Source organism: Plasmodium gallinaceum (assembly GCF_900005855.1).
Source record: "Plasmodium gallinaceum strain 8A genome assembly, contig: PGAL8A_v1_87, whole genome shotgun sequence".
Lineage (NCBI taxonomy): Eukaryota > Apicomplexa > Aconoidasida > Haemosporida > Plasmodiidae > Plasmodium > Plasmodium gallinaceum.
The window spans coordinates 709,096-731,392 of record NW_021628251.1 but is presented as its reverse complement, the minus strand read 5'-3'; the positions used below and the strand labels follow the sequence as shown (position 1 = coordinate 731,392).

Below are 22,297 nucleotides of genomic sequence, written 5' to 3'. Positions count from 1 at the left end.
TAATTATTTAGTGACAACGTATTTAAATAATCTTGGTACAAAATAATATTTTTTCTTCAGATTTTTAACTTTCATTTCTTTATTTTTAGTGTAAATTTTTAATTTGTTAATAATTTTTTGTCTTTTAATATTCCTAATTCCATTGTTTGCTACCAATAACTGTGCACAAAAAGAAATTAATTTATTCTTAATATATTTCAATATATAATGTTAATGTATGTTTTATCATATTTATGTATGCAATCTTCTTTTTAAATATTATTGTTTATTTTATATATATATATATACCTGAACAATTTATACAAAATTGACAAAGAACACTATGATCCCCTACTAGAAGATAAACTTTATCCATCATATGCCTAAGTGAAAATTTATATTTTTAAAAATACATTATAAAAAGAAAAAAAAAGAAAAAAAGGAAAATATTTTTTACCATCCACAACTTCCAGTACTGAAAATTCTTGGTTCTAATTTTAATTTTATATTTTCTGATATATTGCAGAATAATGATTTTGCATTGTTTAAAAAATACTCTTTTGTCATTATATTAGCTAATTATAATAAAATAATAAAATAAATTTTAAAAATATTTACTACTAATTATTAAAATTTCCGTAAAATAAATAAAATACAGAAATGATAATAATAATATATATTATATATGGGTATTGCAAAAATATATATATGTACCAATGAAGTCTTTAAATATTTAATATCATTAATGTACAAAAAAAAAAATAGCATTTTTATATAATATAAAAATTATATGTTTTTAAAATATATAAAAGAAAAAAAAAAAAAAAAATGAATGTAAATTAAATACCTTGTTTTTTTCTAGTTGAAACCGCATCATTGCTACTTTTTTTTCTTTTTTTTGATGAGTTTTTATCTTCATCTGAAAGTGCACACAGTGACTTATTATCATTATTTTCATTTTTAATTTCCTCTTTTATTTCATCCTATATATATATATAAAAATTAATACATATAGATTTTAAAGATGCTATAGGTATAAATAAATGGTACCACAATTATATGAAATAACATACAAAAAGATCAATTAAAGTTATAAATTTTTCATATATATTAAAAAAAAAAAAAAAAAAAAAAAAAAAATTTATATAAATATATTTATCTTTATACCTTATTATTATTTATAAAATTTGATTTGCTGTCTAAGTTTTCCTTTTTATCATCATTGATTTTTATATTATTTACTTCTTCATTTTTCATTGAAAATCCTTCATTTTTTTTCATATTTTCTTCTTCAAGAAGATTTGTTAATACTTTTTCAACGATATCATTAATTTCCTTTTTTCTCTCATATAGTGCATTTTCCTCTAAATTAAAAATTTCCTCCAATTTTTTTCTAACATATCTCCTACTAATTTGAGTGGCAGATTCAATTGAAACAAATGATCTACGTTTACAAATAAAAAATAAATGAAAAGAAATAAAGTTTAATATTTAGAAATTTGAAGAAGGTAGAAGAAAGTTATACATTGAATGCTAAAAATTTAACTAAAAATTAATTTAGTAAAAGAATAAACGGTGTATTTTAAATTTTCACATATAAGAAAAAAAAAAAAATTCTTCGAAATTACTTTGTAGCATTTTCCAATTGTTCCGTAGTTATATCTTCGACACTCATTTTAAAAATTAAAAAAATTTTGTTAAAAAATAAATATTTTTATTTTTTATAATAGAATACCTTTATTATAATGAAAAAAAAAAAGCTGTTTATTAGTAATATATTTTTAAATAATTTAAAATTAATAAGTTTAAATAAATAAAAATATAACAAATGCAAACATGAAAAAGAGAAAAATATAAATAAAAAATAAATATTAAATATAAATAAGATATTTATTATGCATTTAAAGATAAAAAAAAATATAAATTCTTTGTTGTAAGAGAATAAAAAGAAAAGAAATATATTAAATGAGAAGAAAAAAATATGTTTTTTAAAAAATATTTTATAGAAAGCATAAAAAATTTTGTTAAATTAAGAATATATTAATTTCTTAATAATTTTTTTATTAGATAGATTATTAATATTCTTACGAAATATGAGAAGTTTCAAGATACGGTTTTTATACTTTGAAATACTTGAATATTATTTTATTATATATATATATATATATGTATGTATATATTTTTTTTTTGTTAATTTATATCTTTATAAATTAAAATTTATAAAATTAAGAAATATTCAGATTAAATTTATAAAATAATTATTTCATAGTAAAAAATTACAACTAAATTTAATAATCTAAAAATTTTTTTTTTTACAAATATTTATTTGTTAATTTAGTATAATTTTGTGTAAAATAAAAAACGAAAGATAAATTTTTCTGTAAAAGATAGTCAATTATATATATTAGTTATTAAATGTTTATTTAAAAGTAATATAAATATTGCATAAAATTATTATAAAAGCATTATTGCGCATTTTTCTATTTGTCGCATATATATATATAATCTTTTAATATGCATACCGAAGATCTACTTTTTTTCTTTTATTTCAAAATCTTTCTTTCCACATAATTAAAGATTAAAAAAAAGTCTATGATTTTTTTTAAAAAAATGACAAAGTGTGCATATTCTTATATTTTAATATATTTTTATTTGTTATTATAAAATTGTAAAATAAAAAACCTTAAATTAATCCAAAATTTATTATTGATGATTACAAAAATGTTTAACTGTGTAACAATAATATATTAAAACTTCTAGAAATAAAAATTAAAATATGATTAGAGAATATAATTTATTTTTTTTTATTTTTTTTTTTTTTTTATATAAAAATACATTTCTTTGTAACTTACTAATTAGTAAAACATAAAAATGAACTACTTAAAAAAATTCCATTTACTCATTTTTATTTTTTATTTTATTTTAGATTAAATTATGATATTTTAATTTAACAAAAAATGTGCGAAACACTCAACTTGTTTAGGTTGTATTTAATTTTACAATACTATTAATGCTCTCTTATAATCTTATCAAACATTATATTTTCTAGAAAATTTTAAAATATTTAATAAATAAAATTCTTTAATAATATATATATATATATATTAATGTAGTTATTATATTTTTAGTTTTTATACGATAATTTTATATAACGTAAATTTAATTCTTTTATGCACTTAGATATTTGGGTATTATATTTCATTTTTATAAAACATATTATCATTTAATCTTTTTAAAAACTTACATTATTTACAATAATTATGAATTTTTTTATTTTTTAAAAAAATTAAACATAGACAAGCTGCATAATCAATAGATGATGAATTCATTATTTTTTTATTTTTATACGATTTTTTAATTTTTCTCCACCTAAAAAATATTGTAGTTATATAAAACTTCCCTATAATACATACGTGAGTTTCAAAAAAAACAAAAAAATATATAAATTAGCATACATCAGATAACCAATTTAATTAAAAAAAACCGTTATTGCAGACTTTTTTATTTTTATTGCTACCTTTTAAAATTATCAAGAAATTAAAAAAAAAATAAAAAAAAACATAAAAAATAAAATAAAAAATAAAAATTTAGATTTTTGAATTATTACTTAATCATTAAAATAGTTTAAATTTCCTTTTTAGTACATACAAATTTACAAAAAAAATTAAAATCGTCACATAATTTTAGAAAAAAATAAATAAATAGGGGATATAATAAAACTTTGTTTTATTATTATTTAATTATAGATTTACTTATTTCTGAATTTTTAAATTTAAAAATATACTTTATAATTAATAAAAAATTACTTTATACATTAAAATGAAAAAATCTTTTATAAATAATTATTTTAGCTGTAAATGTGCAAAACACATTTAGACTTAAAACAATTATTAACATAATTTTAGGTAGTTATTTTTTTTTTAATTTTTACAAATAATTCAGTTGGTAAGTTAAATCGTGTAAATTTAGTGTAAATAAAAAAAAAGTTATGTGTAATGGAAAATTCATTGTACCTAAAAAATATAGAGAATATGTTTGTTCAAATAATCATAAAATAAACATAAATACATATTTGCATATATATACATGCATATTTTAAAAATTAAATATAAATTTTCAATATAAAATAATTTATTGATAATATTTATAATAAAATTCTTTCTAAAATGGAAAAAACCTAGATTCTATCGTATCGTATAAAAATAACTCAAAATAAATCAAAAAAAAATGTGCGTTGACAAGTGTAATTAGTAGATAAATACTATTATGTGTGTCTAGAAATAAATTATATAATATTTTAATATATGGTAAAATTTTTTAATTAATTTTCCTAATTTCTGAAAAATGTAACTAAATAATTACAATTAAAATTATATTGTCCTTAGAAGATTAATTATAAAAAAAAAAAATATAATAAATGATCAGTAACATGCAATTCAAACAATAAAATAATAATATAATATATGTTTAAGTATTTATTACATATAAAGTTTTTTATGAATTAAATATTATATAATTTAGAACAAAGATTTTGAATAAAACTTTTTTTTCTATTATGTTCTCTTTTTTCTTATATATTTTTCTCCATTTTTCCTTTTTTTTTTTTTTTTTTTTATTTTTTCAAATATACATATATAATGTATAATACATATTATTAAAATACCTTAATGTTTACATAGACCTTTAAAATGTATAAATATATTTTAATTAAATTACATATGAAAAAAAATTGAAAGATTTTATCATATACTGAATATTTTTAAATGAAATTTTACATTCGAATAATAAAAAAAAAAAACTAATATAGGTAGAATTTTAAATGATTTAACTTTTTTTTTTTTTATAGACATAATTGTATATAACAAAATAAAATTTGAATTTCACATATAACTGTTATGTTAATAAAACTTCATTAATTCATAATATAAATACAAAATAATTATTAATAAAAAATATAATATAAATATTATTAAATATAAATAGTAAATGTTTTTTTTTTTTTTTTTTTTTTCTTTTATTATTAATTTTTTTTTTTTTTTTTTTTTTTTTTTTTTTAAATCAACTATGTTTTATATTTTATTTTTATTCAAAATACTGAAGAAAGGTTATCCTTTATCTAAAAAATAAAGAACTGTTTTATGCACGAGTATTTTTTTTTTTTTTTAAACTTTTTACAGAAAAATTATGTATATTCTTAAAAAAAAATATAATTTCATTCAATTTTAAAAAAATGATAAATAACATGATCTGATAAAAAAGAAAAAATTAAAAAAAGAATTACAAAAAAATATTTATTAAGGAATATGTAAAGAAGGAAACTAAATAATTAAAAAAAACTTAAAAAATAAAAAAAAAAAAAATAAGATATAAATAAATAAATAATTAAAAAAAAAAAAAAAAAAAAAAAAAAAAAAAAAAAAAAAAGGAAATGTTTAATTAAATAAAATAAAGAAATACACAAGATTATAAACAAGTCATTGGATTCAATCATTAGAAATAATAGAACAGAAAAATTATTAAAAAAAATATCACTAAAAGAATAAAAATGAATTTAAATAATAAATTTGTCAATTTTCATAGATATTATTGGGTTAATGACAATGAAGATAAAATTTTAAGATATAATGATTATACTTTTAATGAAAACAATATAACTGTTTTTAAACATATTAATAAAAAAAATATCATAGAGACAATAACAAATAACAAAAGAAGCCTAAATATCATGAACTTTTTTATTAAATTATTAAATTACAAAAAATATGAAAATGATATTTTTTTAATTAATTTAATATATCTTCAAGTAACACGTAGAATGGTATTATTTTTTATTAAAATATATACCTTTATTTATATATATATTCAGCAAATTATAAAATTACATTTTCTGTTGCTTTTTAATTGTTTAAATTATATTACTAAGAGATGTAAATACTATATTTTCGATGAAGCGACTAAAAAAAATAAATATATATATGTATCAGAAATAAAAAAGGTAGGATTAGAAAATTATGAAGAAAAAGACAGAAAAAAGAGAATTCATGTAATAAATAATTTTGTACACAATGGATTTTGTTACTTTAAAATTGAAAAGAAGAAACATAAAAAATTACAAGAGAAAATTTATAATAATTATTTTGTTTCAATAAAAATTTGTATTGATATTTCTTTTATGAAAAAATTTCTTATTTTCTTATTAATAAATAATAGAAATATAAAATTTTCTAAAGCATTTATAAATAATTTTAACCTTATTTTTAATAAAAATAATGAAATGAATAATAGAAGCAATAAAAATAAGAGTAAATATGGCAATAATAATTGTAATAATAATAGTAAAAAAATCATAAAATTTAAATATAAAATTAAAAATAATAAAATCCAATTGATAACTATATACGTAAACAAATTACTTAAACTAAATTATAAAAAATCTTCAAAAAGTATATTTAAGAAAAGAAAAAGAAAAAAAAATTATAAAAATGTACATTATATTATTTATAATATAATTTACAAAAATACAAGATATTTTAATAAAAGGAGTAATTCTATAATCAATTTAGATATAAAGGAAAGCAAACATTTTTATCAAATATATTATGAGGAAAAATATATTTGCACTATTAATAATTACATTGATATATTTAAAATTTTTTTAAAGGAGGAGAAAATAAGAAATGATCTTTTTATTCATAAAATACAGAAAAAAATTAAAAGTTTATGTAGTTCCTTTTTTAAAAAAATAAATAAATACAATAAAATAATTTATTTAATTTCTTTTAAGAAAAATGGAAATTTTAACCAAGCTAAACAGAATAGTTTCATTAATATGTTAAATAAAATTCGTTTTTTAACTAACAATAACATTATATATTATAAGAAAATTTTAATGAATAATGTATCAGATTCTAATAAAAGAAAACAAGAATACAAGCAGTTTTTATATTTCGATTTAAGAGAGATAACACATATTGTGGAAATCTTTTTATTTTTAAAAATGTTAAAATATTATTTAATAAATTTAATAGTTATGGACAAAAATTCACTATTTTTATTTTTAGAATTTAAATTTAACTACATTACTTTATATATTATTTTAAATAATCAATACTTTCTTAATGCAAATAAATATTCATTTTTAATTTTGAAAAAAAGAAATAGAAATTTTTATATTTTTGAATTATTCTTTGATAGCAGTTACATAATAATTTTATGTACCAAAATTATAAAATTTTTTAAATATATAAATAAAGATTTAAGAGGAAATTTTCTAATTGTTTCAAAGTGTAAAGGAATATTTTCATCTGAGTATGTAGGTAATATAGATAAGAATCAAATAGAACTTTTGAAAATTAATCATATAAATAATAAAAGTAATATATATTATAAAAAAGTCATAGAAAGTTTAACAAATAAAATAAAAATTAAAGTATTAAAAATTAGTAAAGTCTTTAAAAGAAGAAAAAGTTTTAGAAAAAACGAAATTATTAAAGTTAATATAAAGAGAGTAAAAAATTATTATATAGATGAAAGATTTTTTAAATATAAATATTTTAAAAATGTAATAAAAAAAAAATTTATTATTTCATATAAGAGCTTGTTAAAGTACTGTAAACATTTTCTTTTTAATTATAAGATTTTAAACATAAAACAATGTGTAAAATATAAAGGGAAAAGAAATAGAAATAGCAATGAAATATTCCTAGGTGATTCTTTTATGAAAAGTTGCAGTAATGACAAATATAGTAGTAGTAGTAGTAATAATAATGGAAATGATAATAGTAATTCTAATAATAATAATAGTAATTCTAATAATAATAATAGTAATTCTAATAATAATAATAGTAATTCTAATAATAATAATAGTAATGCTAATAATAATAATAGTAATGCTAATAATAATAATAATAATAATGAAAATAGTAATAATAATGATAATAATGATAATAGTAATAATAGTAATAATAATGATAATAATGATAATAATGATTATAGTAATAATAGTAATAATAATGATAATAATGATAATAATGATAATAGTAATAATAATGATAATAATGAAAATAGTAATAATAATGATAATAATGATAATAATGATAATAATGATAATAATGATAATAGTAATAATAATGATAATAATGAAAATAGTAATAATAATGATAATAATGAAAATAGTAATAATAATGATAATAATGATAATAATGATAATAATGATAATAATGATAATGATAAAAATAAAAAAATTCAGAATGATAAAGATTATAAAAATAATAACGATGAATCAAATGATAAAAAGAGGAAGAATGAAAAAAATAAAAGTAAGAACAAAGTGAAAACTGAAAGCGTAAATGGATGTATAAACCATATTGCTTTGCAAAAGATTGAAAAACTTTCAAGTAATAACGATGAGTCATTTTTAAACATAGAAAAAAAAGAAATCAATAAGAAAAAAAAGGTAAGCAAAACAGGAAAAAAAAATTATCCAAATGAAAAAAATGATAAATATGCAATGAATATCCTTATTGCTGAAAATGCATATAAAATTATAAAAAATGGTAGATTATATAAACAAGCGGAACCAATCAATAACTTTCAAACACATAATAACTTTATGCTAAAAGAAATGATGTGGATGAGTATAGATTATTATGAAGAAAAGAGATGGAAAAAAAATGTTTCAAAAAGATTTGGTTATCTAATGAATAATCATTTTGAAGAAAAGAAAAAAAATGATAAGTATTTTATTTCATCTCAAATATCAAACGATATTAAAATGTTTTGGTTTTTTATATTAAACGAAATAAGACCAGATTTAGTTCCTGTTGAATTAGATCATAAAATAAAAAATAAAAGTGTTTTAAAAAAAAATTTCTTTGATTCATTTCAAAAAAATTTACAGATAGAAGAAAATAACCTGCATATTAATAAAAATAATTTATTTTGTGATGATTATAATAGAAACAATGAACATTTAATGCATATAAATAGCGAAAATAAACATAATAATTCTGAAGTTGTTAATAAATTAAGTATAAATAATGTAGGTGCATCTGAAAATATACTTTCATTAAATTCCTTTCATAACAAAAATATTGTAAATAACAATATTGATTATGTAATAAGTATACATAATGAAAATAATAATAATAATAATAATTTTTTTAGTACGAATGATAGATTAAATCAAGAATACTTAAACATAAATGAGAATAATATATACTATAATAAAAATAATTTATATTTAGACAAAAATGTATTAAAAAACAGTGAAATGGAATTTGATGAACAAATCATAACTTCTTATATAAATTATGAACACTCTTTAATTAATTTGAGGGAAAATATAAATAAGGATTTATTAAATAAACATGAATTCAATAAAAAAGAACATATAACAGAAAATAGGAAATACGATGAATTTACATATTTAGATGTATTACATTATAAAGATAATAATGATTTTTATTCAAATAACAGTAACTATTTAGATTTAAGCAATCATTTATATATTTATTGTCTATTATTCATAAGTATTTCTCTTATTGAAGTTAACGAAAGTGTTTTTTATAAAGATGATAATGCTATAAATGAAAAAAAAGCATCAATTTTAAATGATGATTCCCTTGAGCAAATGGAAAATAAATTAAATCACTGCTATAATGAAACACATGTTAATCAAATAAATATGGATAAATCTCAAATAGAAATAAATAAAAAAATCAAAAAAGAATTTGAAGATTTTAGAAAATATAAAAAAAAAAAAAAAATTAATCCTTATGATGGTGAATGTTTAAATTCATTTACAAATGATTCGAAAGTAATGTTAGAAGAAAATGAAATAAAAGAAGAAATTTTTGATTTTCAGAATAATAAAAAAAAAATAAATAAATATAACGATGATGGTACTGAAGATGAGGATGAAGAAGCAAAAAAGAAACCAGAATTCGAAGAAATGGAGAAAATGCAAATATTAAAAACGAAAAACAGAAATGAAATGGATGAATATGATGACTATAAAGAATATAAATTAAAAAAAAAAGAATATAAAAAATTGTATCATAATAATAATAACCATGACTTTTATATTATTAATAAAAATCATATTGATCATTATGAGGATATGAAGCATAATAGTATCTTTACTAGTTCCCCATTAAACATAGATGTTAAAGAGTTAATTGTAATACCGTATTCAGTAGATAATATAAATAAAGAAATACATAATTCAATTATAGAAAAAAATATAAATGAATATTTTAATGAAATAAAACAAAAAAATGTAGATGTTTATATCAACAATATGGAACTACACGGGGGTAAAATATATCCATTTGAATTTAGATATATAGATGGTTATTATAATGACATTAATTTACCCTTAATGAACCTATCAGAATACGATGAATATACTTTTTTTTTATATTTATTTTATTTAAAGAATTCTTCATATATATTAAAAAAACAAATAAAAAGAGATAAGAAAAAGAGAAAAAAAGATTTTTCTGATATCCTTTCGTCAAAAAAAAAAATTCTTAAACGTAAATTAAGTGAAAATTATAAAGGAGTTGAAATTATAGATGAAACCGAAAAATTATCATTAAATGAAAAAATTTTAATAAATATAGATGAAAATATAGAATTAAATGAGGTAAATTGCAATGATTCAGAGGGTCAATGTCCTTCTCCCAAAAGAGAGAATAAAATATACAACTTTTTTGAAAAATCAAATTTAAAAAATGAATCAAATGTTTTAAAAAGAGAATTCCTTTTCAATGAAAAAAATGATGAAAATTTTAAAAAGTGGAAAGAAAAAAGAGAAGAGTGGACAAATGATGAAATGAATTTCCTTCTAATTTTAACAAAAACATATATGAATTATATAAATGTTGATGAAATAAAAAAAAAAGAAAATAATTCTATGCTATGTTTCGAGGAATCAAAAGAATTAATATACAAAAATGATAATAATTTAGATAAAAATAATGTGAATGACTTAGATAAATTAAGAAATGAAACAAACAATTGCAAAGAAACAAAATCAGATAAATTAGATAATTACAATAAAGTTGATGAAGTAAATTATGAAAATACATCTACCAACGAAAAGTTTGAAAGTGAATGTAACAATGAGAATTATAAAGATGAATTTGTTGACGGAATTAATAATGATATGAAACACCATAATAACAAAATTAATTATATTGATTATATAAATTGGGATATAATATCATTGGCATTAGGATCGTATAATAAAATAAATAATATTTATGAAAAAAATAGAAGTCCAGATGAATGTAAGAATAAATTCTTTTCATTAATAAAAGATGATTTATACAATGATATAGTATCATATAATTTGCATTATGAAAATTATTCAAACGGTACAAAAACATTCAAAAAACGTTCGAAAAAATTAAAATTTCTACCTATATTTTCAAGTAATGTAAATACATTAATAAATACATTAAAAAAATATTTTAATGAAAAAATTCAAAATTATAAATCCAAAAAAAAAAAAAATACTAATAGCAGTGAGCATAATAGTTATGACAAAATAAAAAATGACATAGAAAGTGAAAAATGCGATAAAAATTTAAAAGAAATGAAAAAAAATCCTTATGATGAAAACAATTTAGAAGGTGAAAATATAAAATGTTTTTATGGAAATAAAAAAAAAAGAAATGATTTTTTAAAAAAATTATCAAAAGATTCTAAATTGTTGAATTTTAAATCATTTATGAATAACAGAAAAAATAAAAGCCAAAACAATTTTCATATGGTTAACGAAATGGATGAAGCAAATAATCCTTTTAAGTATAAAAAGAAAATTCATATTGATAATTTAAAAAGGAAAAAGGATTTTTTTAATGATTTATTTAATGATTTTTCTTGTGCTTCTAAAGAAACATCAGAGGAAGATACTGATTGTGGAAAAGATAGTTTTTTTAGTTGTAGTGATGTAGAAAATTCAACATTAAAATTAGATGATTTACGTAAGAAATCATTCAATTATAAAAATAAGATAATTAAAAATGAAAAAGAAACATTATTAAATATAGATAATATAAAAGGAAATGAAGGAAATGAAAATGAGAAAATTGAAGAAAAGAAAGAAAAAGATATAGATGAGAAAAAATATGAAGAAGAAGAGGAAAAAGGAAAAGAAAAAGAAAAGGAAAATGAAGAAGAAATAGGAGAAAAAGAAGAAGAAGATGAAGATGAAGAAGATGAGGAAGAAGAAGAGGAGGAAGAAGAAGAAGAGGATGAAGAAGAAGAGGAAGAAGAAGAAGAGGAAGAAGAAGAAGAAGAAGAAGAAGAAGAGGAGGAAGAAGAAGAGGAAGAAGAAGAGGAAGCAGAGGAAGAAGAAGAAGAAGAAGAAGATGAAGAAGAGGAAGAGGAAGAGGAAGCAGAGGAAGAAGAAGAAGAAGAAGAAGAAGAAGGAGAAGGAGAAGAAGGAGAAGGAGAAGAAGAAGAAGAAGAGTTTGATGGAGAGGAAGATGCAAATATAGATTTAGAAAAAAATAAAGATGAGAATAAGGATAAGAAAGAGGGTAAAAAAGAAGAAAAAAATTGTAATGAAAAAGATAAAAATGGATATTTAGAAAAAGAAAAAAAATTAGAAGAGGAAGATATACGTAATTTAGAAATAAATAAAGAAGATGAAAACTCACAGAGTCAAGAGAGAAAAGAACAAGAAAAGGTAGAAATCAAAAATGAAGAAAAAAATAAAGATAAAAACGAAATGAAACAAAATGAAGATGTTTCTTACGCAGATCAGCAAAATATACGTGAAGCTAAAAAAGAAATAATAGTAATAGAAAAAGAAAAAATAAATGATATAACAAGAAATGGATTAATGAAGGAAAATATCTTTGTGGATAAGAATATTTCTGACAGTTCAAATATAGGATCTTCTTTATTATTAAAAGATAAACATATAAATAAAAAAATTAAAAAAAATTGTGAATTAAATTATATTTTAAAAAATTGTGATGGTATAAAAAAATTGTTGAATTCTGTATGTAATAATAAAAAAAATGTTAAAGAGTTTTTATCCATAATAAATAAAGGTTCTAATGTAGAGAATAAACATATTTATAAGATTATACAGAAGTTTTACAAAAGTATTAAACCAGTAATAGGATATGAAGATAATTTTCTAGATTCTTTAAATAATGAAGTGAGTCATAAATTTATTAGTAACTCAAACAATATTAAAAATAGCGAAAATAAAAATAATTTATTTTTGAACAAAATAGATGAAGAATTTCTAAAATACATAACAAAAATAATACAACATGACAAAAGGAAAAAAAGTGAAAGCTTAGGAAAATTAAATAATTTATTAAATAATGAATCTTTTAAAGTTAATGAATTATATATTTATTCACCAAATGAATCATATAAGAGAGTTAATGAATTTGCTCAACAGATACTTAATTATGTTCCTTTTGTTGATGACAAAAAAAAAATAAATATTAAAAAAATAAAAAAACGATTTCATTGTAAGAACTTGATTTCTCAAATATTATTAGCTGATTATATTTTAGATAAACTAAGAAATTTTCCTGTTAATGGTTCTCTATTATCATCAAAAAATAATAAAGCTATAGAAAATCTTCTCTCGGAAACACGCTTAAGGGCATATAGAAAATACATCAATGAAAACTTTAATGGGAATTATAATGAACTTAAAGCAGAAAAATGTCATAACAAAATTTTTTTAGAAAAAAATGAAGAAATATATAAAATGAGTTTAAGTAATAATAAAAATTTAACAGATAGTAATAACAAAAATGAAAATATATCTCATGACAAATTGATTAAAGAAAATAATGTAAACAACGATTTTAATGACGAGAAAAAAAATTTATATTTTGATAAAAATAAGGAATTAAATTATGCAAAAATAAATGAAAATAATATGATTAATTCATTAAATTCAAATAATAATGGAAATATTGAAAATCTGAATATTAAAAAAAAAAATAACTCCTTCTTATCTAATTCATGTTCTACAGATTTGTTATCTAAAAACACAAATAAAGAAGAATGCGAAAATAACAATAAAGCAAAATTTTCTATTACTATTGAAAAACAGTTAAAACAAAATAAAGAAGATATGATGAAAGAAGAAAATAATCCATTAAATAAAAGGCCAGAAAATTTAAATGATTCTTGTAATTTACCATTTAACCCAAATGATACATCTTTATATGATCATATAAAAGAGGAAGTTCCTAAAAATGAAAATTTTATTAATTTTAGCTTAAATAATAATAATGATAACAATAAAGTTTTTAATAATAGTAACAATTTATCAAACATTAAGGATCAAAATATGAAGACAAACAAAGAAACAACAAAAACGAAGAGACAAACTATATCATTAATTAAGTCATATAATGAGTACTTAAATGACTCTCCTTTATCTGATAAGCAAATTAAGTATTCATCAAAAACAACACATTTATCAGGTAGCAGACAAAAATCTCAACCAATTAAAAACACGGATCATGCAAATAATATGACGAAATCTAAAACATCAATAAGTATGTCAAATTTATTATCAGATGAATTAAAAAACATTAATGTATCAAATAATACACATAATTTAAATACTTATATATCTTACAGAAAACATGCTAAAACACATATACCAGATAGTAATAAAATAAATAATATTCATGTTAAAGAGAAAGGATCCTATTTTCAAAGAGATATAAATTTAGAAAAAAATAATTCATTAATAGACAAGGAATTGATAAATGAGCATAATATAAATGATCAAATTCCATTTAATTTTCCAAATAATCATTTAATAAATGATAAATTAAATATCCCTAATAAAAAATACATATTATCAGATAACACAAATAATATTCCTAACAACTCAATTAATGAGAATATAAATAATTCTATAAATAATCAACAAGCTCCAACAAAAAATATTCAAGATTGTTATATTTCTAATCAATCACCAAATAAAATTCAAAAAAGTACTTCTAACACAGAAAGCATTAAATCAAATTCATCGGCAATTTTATATCAGCAAACACAAATTACAAGTGAGAAAAATTATAATGTATCTGATTCATTACATAATATGAAAGCATTACAACCTACAAATAAATTAAATTTAAGTAATAATAGCAATAATTTAAATAATAAGTTATGTATTTTTTCTTTTCAAAATAAAGAAGATGATAATTTTACATCTCCTATTCATGTGTCATCACAACATAGTAAACACATTTCTATGAATCATAGTAATAATCACATATCTTATAATAAAACACCGTTATATGAATCAGTTGAATTACCCCCAAAGCAAATCACAAGTAATGTATTAAATAATTCTAGGCAACTAGAAATTTCATCTAATGCTTCAACGAAACAGTTACAAAATTCTTTAAGTAATAGTTTAAACTCAGAAAAAAAAATGTATTCTATGTATTTAGAAAATCAAGTAAGACCTTCTTCCATGAATAAGATAAATGATGACTCTTTTTCAATAAAATCAGCATCGCCTGGTAATTATCCATCGTCATATACTGCTAATTCACAGTTAATTCAAGATAATCAGAACAAGTTGATATTTCAAGAAAAAATATTGAATCAAGATATAGATGACTCATTGAACTTTATCGATGCAAATAATAAAAATATACAAAATTTGAATTATGTTCCAACTAATTATCCTAGCAACAATATAAAAAATTTCAATACAATCCATAATGAAGGTAGAACAAATTTGTTGTCAAATTATAAGCAAACAAATTACAATAGTTTTAATGTTAATTATGCTCCTAATATAATTCAAAATATAAATACATCAAATAATGTAAAAAAAGTTATAAGTTTTCCAAATCATCAAGTAGAAAATTTTGTAAATATTAATAATACAAATGTTGATAACTTAGAACATATACCATATCCCAGTGAATCAGTAAATAAAAACATTAATTATATAAGTCAAAACAGTGTAAAAAATGAAATTAATGAAGAAAATAAAAATATGTCTACCAATTCAAAAAGTATAATAGATAATTCTCAAAACTTTCAAAATGTGTTTCAAATGAAACAACAAAACGAAATACAAAACAAACTTTTAGATAATAATAAAATACAGCAAAATTATGCCAATAGTAATAGTTTTGTTAATAATGATCAATCAAAGTTACCATCAGTGGAATCTAACACATTTCGACAGACATATATTCATATGAATGATCAAAAAACTAATTCTATTTATAATATGAATGAAAGAAATATAAATCAGAGAAATTTTAATGGCCAAAATAATAATTTACAAAGTTTAAATCAACAAAACATGAACTTACATAATCTAAATAATCAATCAATGAAATACAATAATGTAAATTTTCAAAATAGAAAACAAATGAATTTAAATCAATATGTAAATCAAATGAATTTTATTCTTCAAGTCCTTAGTCAGTTAAATATGAATTCAAAAGGGTATTCTCAACAAAATATGAGTCAACAAAATTTAAATCAACCTAACATTAACCAGCAAAATTTGAACCAACCTAATATAAGTCAATCTAATATGAATCAACCTAGCATGAATCAGCCTAATATAAATCAACCTAATATGAATCATCCTAATATAAATCAACCTAATATAAATCAACCTAATATAAGTCAAACTAATATGAATCAATCAAATATGAATCATCCTAATATAAATCAATCTAATATAAATCAACCTAATATAAATCAACCTAATATGAATCAACCTATAATGAATCATCCTAATATGAATCATCCTAATATGAATCATCCTAATACGAATCATCCTAATATGAATCATCCTAATATGAATCATCCTAATGTGAATCATCCTAATTTAAATCATCCTAATATAAATCATCCTAATATAAATCATCCTAATATAAATCAACCTAATATAAATCATCCTAATATAAATCAACCTAATATAAATCAACCTAATGTGAATCAACCTATAATGAATCGGCCTATAATGAATCAGCCTAATGGAAATCAACCCATATTGAGTCATTCTAATGGGAATCAACCCATAGTGAATCAATCTAATGGGAATCAACCTAATGTGAATGCACAAATTTTTAATCAATCTAATATTACACCACAAAATGTTAGTAAGACATGCATACCTTCATTTCGTTCTCCAAATTTAAAACAACAAAATGTGAAATCAACTTTTAATGATCACAATATAAATAATTCAAACATGATAAGCACAGGTTTAAATAATAATTTGACTAAAAATATGTTACAAAAGTTACCAAAGAAAAATGTATTTTCTTCACAAGAAATGATTCAGCAGAAATTAATACAACAAGAATTACTGCAGCAAAAATTACAACAACAGAAAATGCAGCAAGAATTATTTCAAAAAGCATATAATGATAAAGAAAGTCAACAGAATTCTCCATCTTCATTTCAGCAAATGCATAATCAGTGCACACAAGAAAACCAAATCAAAAATGATCAAATACGACAACAAAAATTATTACAAAAACTTCAACAACAACAGTTACAAAAACAGCTACAGCAATTACAATCACAACAAATATCACATCAATTACAGACACAAATACAACCGCAAATGCAATCACAATTGCATTCACAACAATTACAAATGCAATTACATCCGCAATTACAACCCCAACAATTACAGCAAATACATATGCAAAAATATCAATTTCATCAACAAGAATTAAAAAAGCAAATGGAACAGTTACAACAACAAATACCTCTACCTCAACAAAAATTACAGCAAATATATGCTTTAAAGAAAAATGTTCTAATAAATGAAGAAAATGAGAAAAAACAAAAACAAAGACAAATAACAATGCCTGTAAATTCACAAGTTCCCAATTTACATAATTTGAGACAAATAAATAATAACAATGATGAAATTATTACAAAAGAAAATTTAAATAATAATTTAAATGAAAACACATTATTTATGTTAAATAAAAATGTATCAAATAATATAAATAAATTTACAAATCAAGACAAATTTTTTACATATGATTCATTTCAACAAGTAATGCCTTCAAATAACGTTAATATAATGGAATTAAGAAACATAGATAAAAATGTAAATGAAAATAACATTTTATTAAAGGCATCTCAACCAACAGATATAAGTAACAATATTCCACCACATATTTTACCTAACAACATGGCATCATATATTTCTCAAAATTCACCCTATCAAATAACACATAATAAAAATATAAATCACACACAACAAAAAAATAATTGCTGAATTCTCTTAAATAATATGCATAAGAATTTGAGACATTTGTAAAATATATATATATATATATATATTATATATATACAAAATTAAAACTATAAAAATTATGAAAAAGAATGTATAATATTTATTAAATTTTTAATATTCTTTTATCTATGGAAGAAATTACATGATTAACAAGATTATATGGACCTTCAAGAATATATATTTGCATTTTTTCTTTTTATCAGATAATATAAATTATAATTAATATAATTTTACACAATGAATACATATTTATATGAAGTCTTAAAAAAAAATTCACAGGTTGAGATAAATATGCGCCTAATTATTTTGCTTCTCAAATAAATTGTTACATATTTAACAATTTTTACTTGTATATACTACTATATATCGTTATAAATTCTTATTTTTATTCATATTATTAATTTTTGTGGATTGGGGGAAAATAAATAGGAGATAGTTATGGAAAAAATTAATCTAAAGAATAAAAAAAAAATCTAGAAATAAATGATAGAATAAATTTTAAAGCATTTCTTTGATTAATCCAATTAAAAATATGAATAGAAGAATATAACATGAGAATTAATATTTGTTATATTTAGGATGTCAAATATACAATTGAATAATTAAAATATTGAATATTGATAAAACATATAACAAATGATTAAAAAAATTAAGAAAAAATTATAAATAGTTACATATGTTTTATAAAAAGGTATTCAAAAGAAGAAAATCATTTTGCAAAACTTTCATTTAAAATTGATCCTTACAAACTTTTGTCATATCATTTTATAAATACATCTTTATTTATTAAAAAGGATGATACACTTTTTTATGTAAAAAAAAAAAAAATTATTTCTTAAATTTACTTTTAATGAGAAGAATAGAGAAAAAATTCTTTTTTTTTCATTTAAATCATCTTTGAAATATCTTTTTAACATAAAAAAAAATAATACATGTAGAAAAATGATTTGCTCTAATTTATTGTTTATAAAAATCTTATTTAACACATTTTTTAAAAAAATTAGTGATCTTTGTTGTTAAAATAAATTTATAAATTTTTTATATTTGTATTTTTGGTCTGACAGAAAAATTTTATCTATGATGTGTTTATAAATTAACAAATCAAAAAATATATTTCTCCATTATTTTATAATTTATGTTAATTTTTTTTAATTTATGTTATTTTTTTATTATTCCCTTTATTGATTTTTATTATTTTTATTTTATTTTTTTTTTTTTTTTTTTTGTTTTTTTAATAAAATTTTGATGTTGAAACTATCAATAATTGTTTTAAAAATATTATAAATTAAAAACCAAAGTATATTTGTAATATTATATATATGTATATATAAATATATTAAATGAGCAAAATAAAAAGGAACTTAATACAAAGTTTTTGTTTTCATCTAGGTTTTTTGTTAATCTTATTCTATTTATGCAAACTTATATTTTATTATGTTCTTTTTATTAAACGTATTTAAGCTTTTTTATTTCTAATATCTGAAAAGGATGTAAAAGAAATAGTAAAAGTTTTATTTACTAAATTTAAATTAAATTTTTTTATTAAAAAAAAAAAAAAAAGGAAAGTGACCATATTTTAAATATAAATATTTAAATTTCATTAATGATATATATAAAAAGCACTAATGTTTGAGAATACTTAAAATATTTATAGAATAAAAAAAAAGATGTAAATAAAATTTTTTTTTTTTAATAACAATTTAAAAAAAAAATTAAATATCTATTTTTTATTTTTTTTTTAATTTTTAATAAAATAACTATTCCATATTTTTTTGAAGCTTTTATATATTTAAATAACAAAGAAAGGAATAAAAAATAAAAATATTAATAAATAAAGAATTCATTAATAATATAAAAAAATAGCTATTAATAAACAATAACAAATGTATGAGAAAATAAATTTAAAATAAATCCGTATGATAACCAGTGTAAAAATAATAAAAATAATAACATTATGTAATTATGATAAAGAGATATAAATTATATAAATAGATGAATTTTATTAATAAAAAATAATCTATTTGAAAAAAAAAAAAAAAAAATTTATATATATATATATATGTACAATTTTTTAATGGAAATTAAAATAAATGTAACTTATATATATAAATTTTTAATGAAAATAAAATATTTGTAAATTATAAATGATACTAAAAACTTATAAAATAATAATATAGTGAAAAAAAAAATATATATATTCATATATATTATACCTACTTATGTACATATTTATATAAGAGTTTACTTGGTATGTATGTATAAATTTTGTAGAAGGTATTAAAGATAGAACAAAATGGAAGAAATAAAAGCTGATTATAAAATAGAACCAGAAAGAAAAGAAGCTGTCATAGACACTTCTAATTGGCCATTATTACTAAAAAATTACGATAAATTGAATATACGTACTTCTCACTTTACCCCATTACCAATGGGAAATTCTCCTTATTCAAGAAGTTTAGAAGAATATTTGAAGTATGGTATAATTAATTTAGATAAACCAAGTAATCCATCTTCTCATGAGGTAGTATCATGGATAAGAAAAATTTTAAGATGTGAAAAAACAGGGCATAGTGGTACTTTAGATCCTAAAGTTACAGGAGTTTTATTAGTATGTCTAAATAGAGCAACTAGATTAGTAAAATCTCAACAAGAATCAGGAAAAGAATATGTTTGTGTATGTAAATTTCATTCAAAGCCAAAAAGTATAGAAGATGTAAAATTAGTATTGAATAATTTTCAAGGTGCCATATTTCAAAGGCCACCATTAATATGTGCAGTTAAAAGACAATTAAGAGTTAGAACTATATATGAAACTAAATTGTTAGACTATGATGATATAAATAATTTATGTGTATTTTGGGTAAAATGCCAAGCAGGAACATATATAAGGACATTATGTGAGCATGTAGGTTTACTACTAGGAGTAGGAGCTCATATGCAAGAATTGAGAAGAGTTAAGTCAGGTAATATGACAGAATACGATAATATGTGCACCTTACATGATATTTTGGACGCACAATATATATATGATACAACTGGTGATGAAACATATTTAAGAAAAATAATTGCCCCATTAGAAAAACTATTAGTAAACTTTCCACGTATAGTTATAAAAGATAGTGCTGTTAATGCAATTTGTTATGGTGCTAAATTAACTATTCCTGGTGTTTTAAGATTTGATAGCAATATAGATATAAACTCAGAGATTGTCTTAATGACTACAAAAGGAGAAGCAGTAGCATTAGCTATTGCTCAAATGACATCTACTGTTATTGCAACAGTTGATCATGGTATTGTTGCATTAACTAAGAGAGTAATAATGGATAGAGATACATATGATGTTAAATGGGGATTTGGAAATAGATCTATGGAAAAAAAAAAATTAATATTAGCAGGACTTTTAGATAAATATGGAAAACCTAATGAAAAAACTCCATTAAGTTGGATTAAAAGTGAAGGATATGCTCCTAAATTGATTGGTGATACTTCAAATTATACTTTAAATACTGAAAATAATAATATTAGTGAAGAAAAAAGGAATAATGAAAATACTGAAAATGATCCGAATAATCAAAGAAATCGAAGTAATCACAATTCTAGTTTAAATAATAATGATGAACAAAAGATTACCGAACTTTTAGAATCAAATAAACCAAAAAACAATGATACAGAACAACCAGATTCTTCTGTCTTAAAAAAAAAAAGGAGAAAAAAATAAATAAATATAATGTAACTATACCTCTATACATATAAAATATCCATATGCAAAAGGAATTTCTCATTATCCAAAATATTTATCAATCCTTATAAATTTTTGTGTAAAAAAAAAAAAATTAAATTTACAATAAATTTTAAAATATATAATTAAAAAAGAATAATACTTATTTAATATATATTACATTTTTTTTTTTTTTTTTTTTTTCCTTTTTCAATTTCATATCATTATGTTTTACATCTATATTAAGGCAACAAAAATAAAAAAAAAATAAAAATTTTTGAATCTTAAAATTTATTTTT

At 19.0% G+C, this 22,297-nt stretch overlaps 3 protein-coding genes across 3 annotated transcripts; 2 read left to right on the top strand and 1 right to left on the bottom strand.

Moving 5' to 3' along the window:
- Window positions 1–133: 133 nt before the first annotated feature.
- On the bottom strand, window positions 134–1,654 carry PGAL8A_00289300 (conserved Plasmodium protein, unknown function; the record flags this gene model as incomplete). The annotated part of the gene is made up of 6 exons (XM_028671897.1): window positions 134–159; window positions 289–362; window positions 437–554; window positions 827–962; window positions 1,147–1,423; window positions 1,608–1,654. 6 exons carry the CDS (start codon window positions 1,652–1,654, stop codon window positions 134–136), a joined length of 678 nt encoding a protein of 225 aa, XP_028528504.1.
- Window positions 1,655–5,524: 3,870 nt separating this feature from the next.
- PGAL8A_00289200 (conserved Plasmodium protein, unknown function) lies at window positions 5,525–18,262 on the top strand (the record flags this gene model as incomplete). The annotated part of the gene is made up of 1 exon (XM_028671896.1): window positions 5,525–18,262. One exon carries the CDS (start codon window positions 5,525–5,527, stop codon window positions 18,260–18,262), a length of 12,738 nt encoding a protein of 4,245 aa, XP_028528503.1.
- Window positions 18,263–20,573: 2,311 nt separating this feature from the next.
- On the top strand, window positions 20,574–21,998 carry PGAL8A_00289100 (H/ACA ribonucleoprotein complex subunit 4, putative; the record flags this gene model as incomplete). Its single annotated transcript, XM_028671895.1, has 1 exon — window positions 20,574–21,998. The coding sequence occupies one exon, from the start codon at window positions 20,574–20,576 to the stop codon at window positions 21,996–21,998; it is 1,425 nt and encodes a 474-aa protein (XP_028528502.1).
- Window positions 21,999–22,297: the final 299 nt, after the last annotated feature.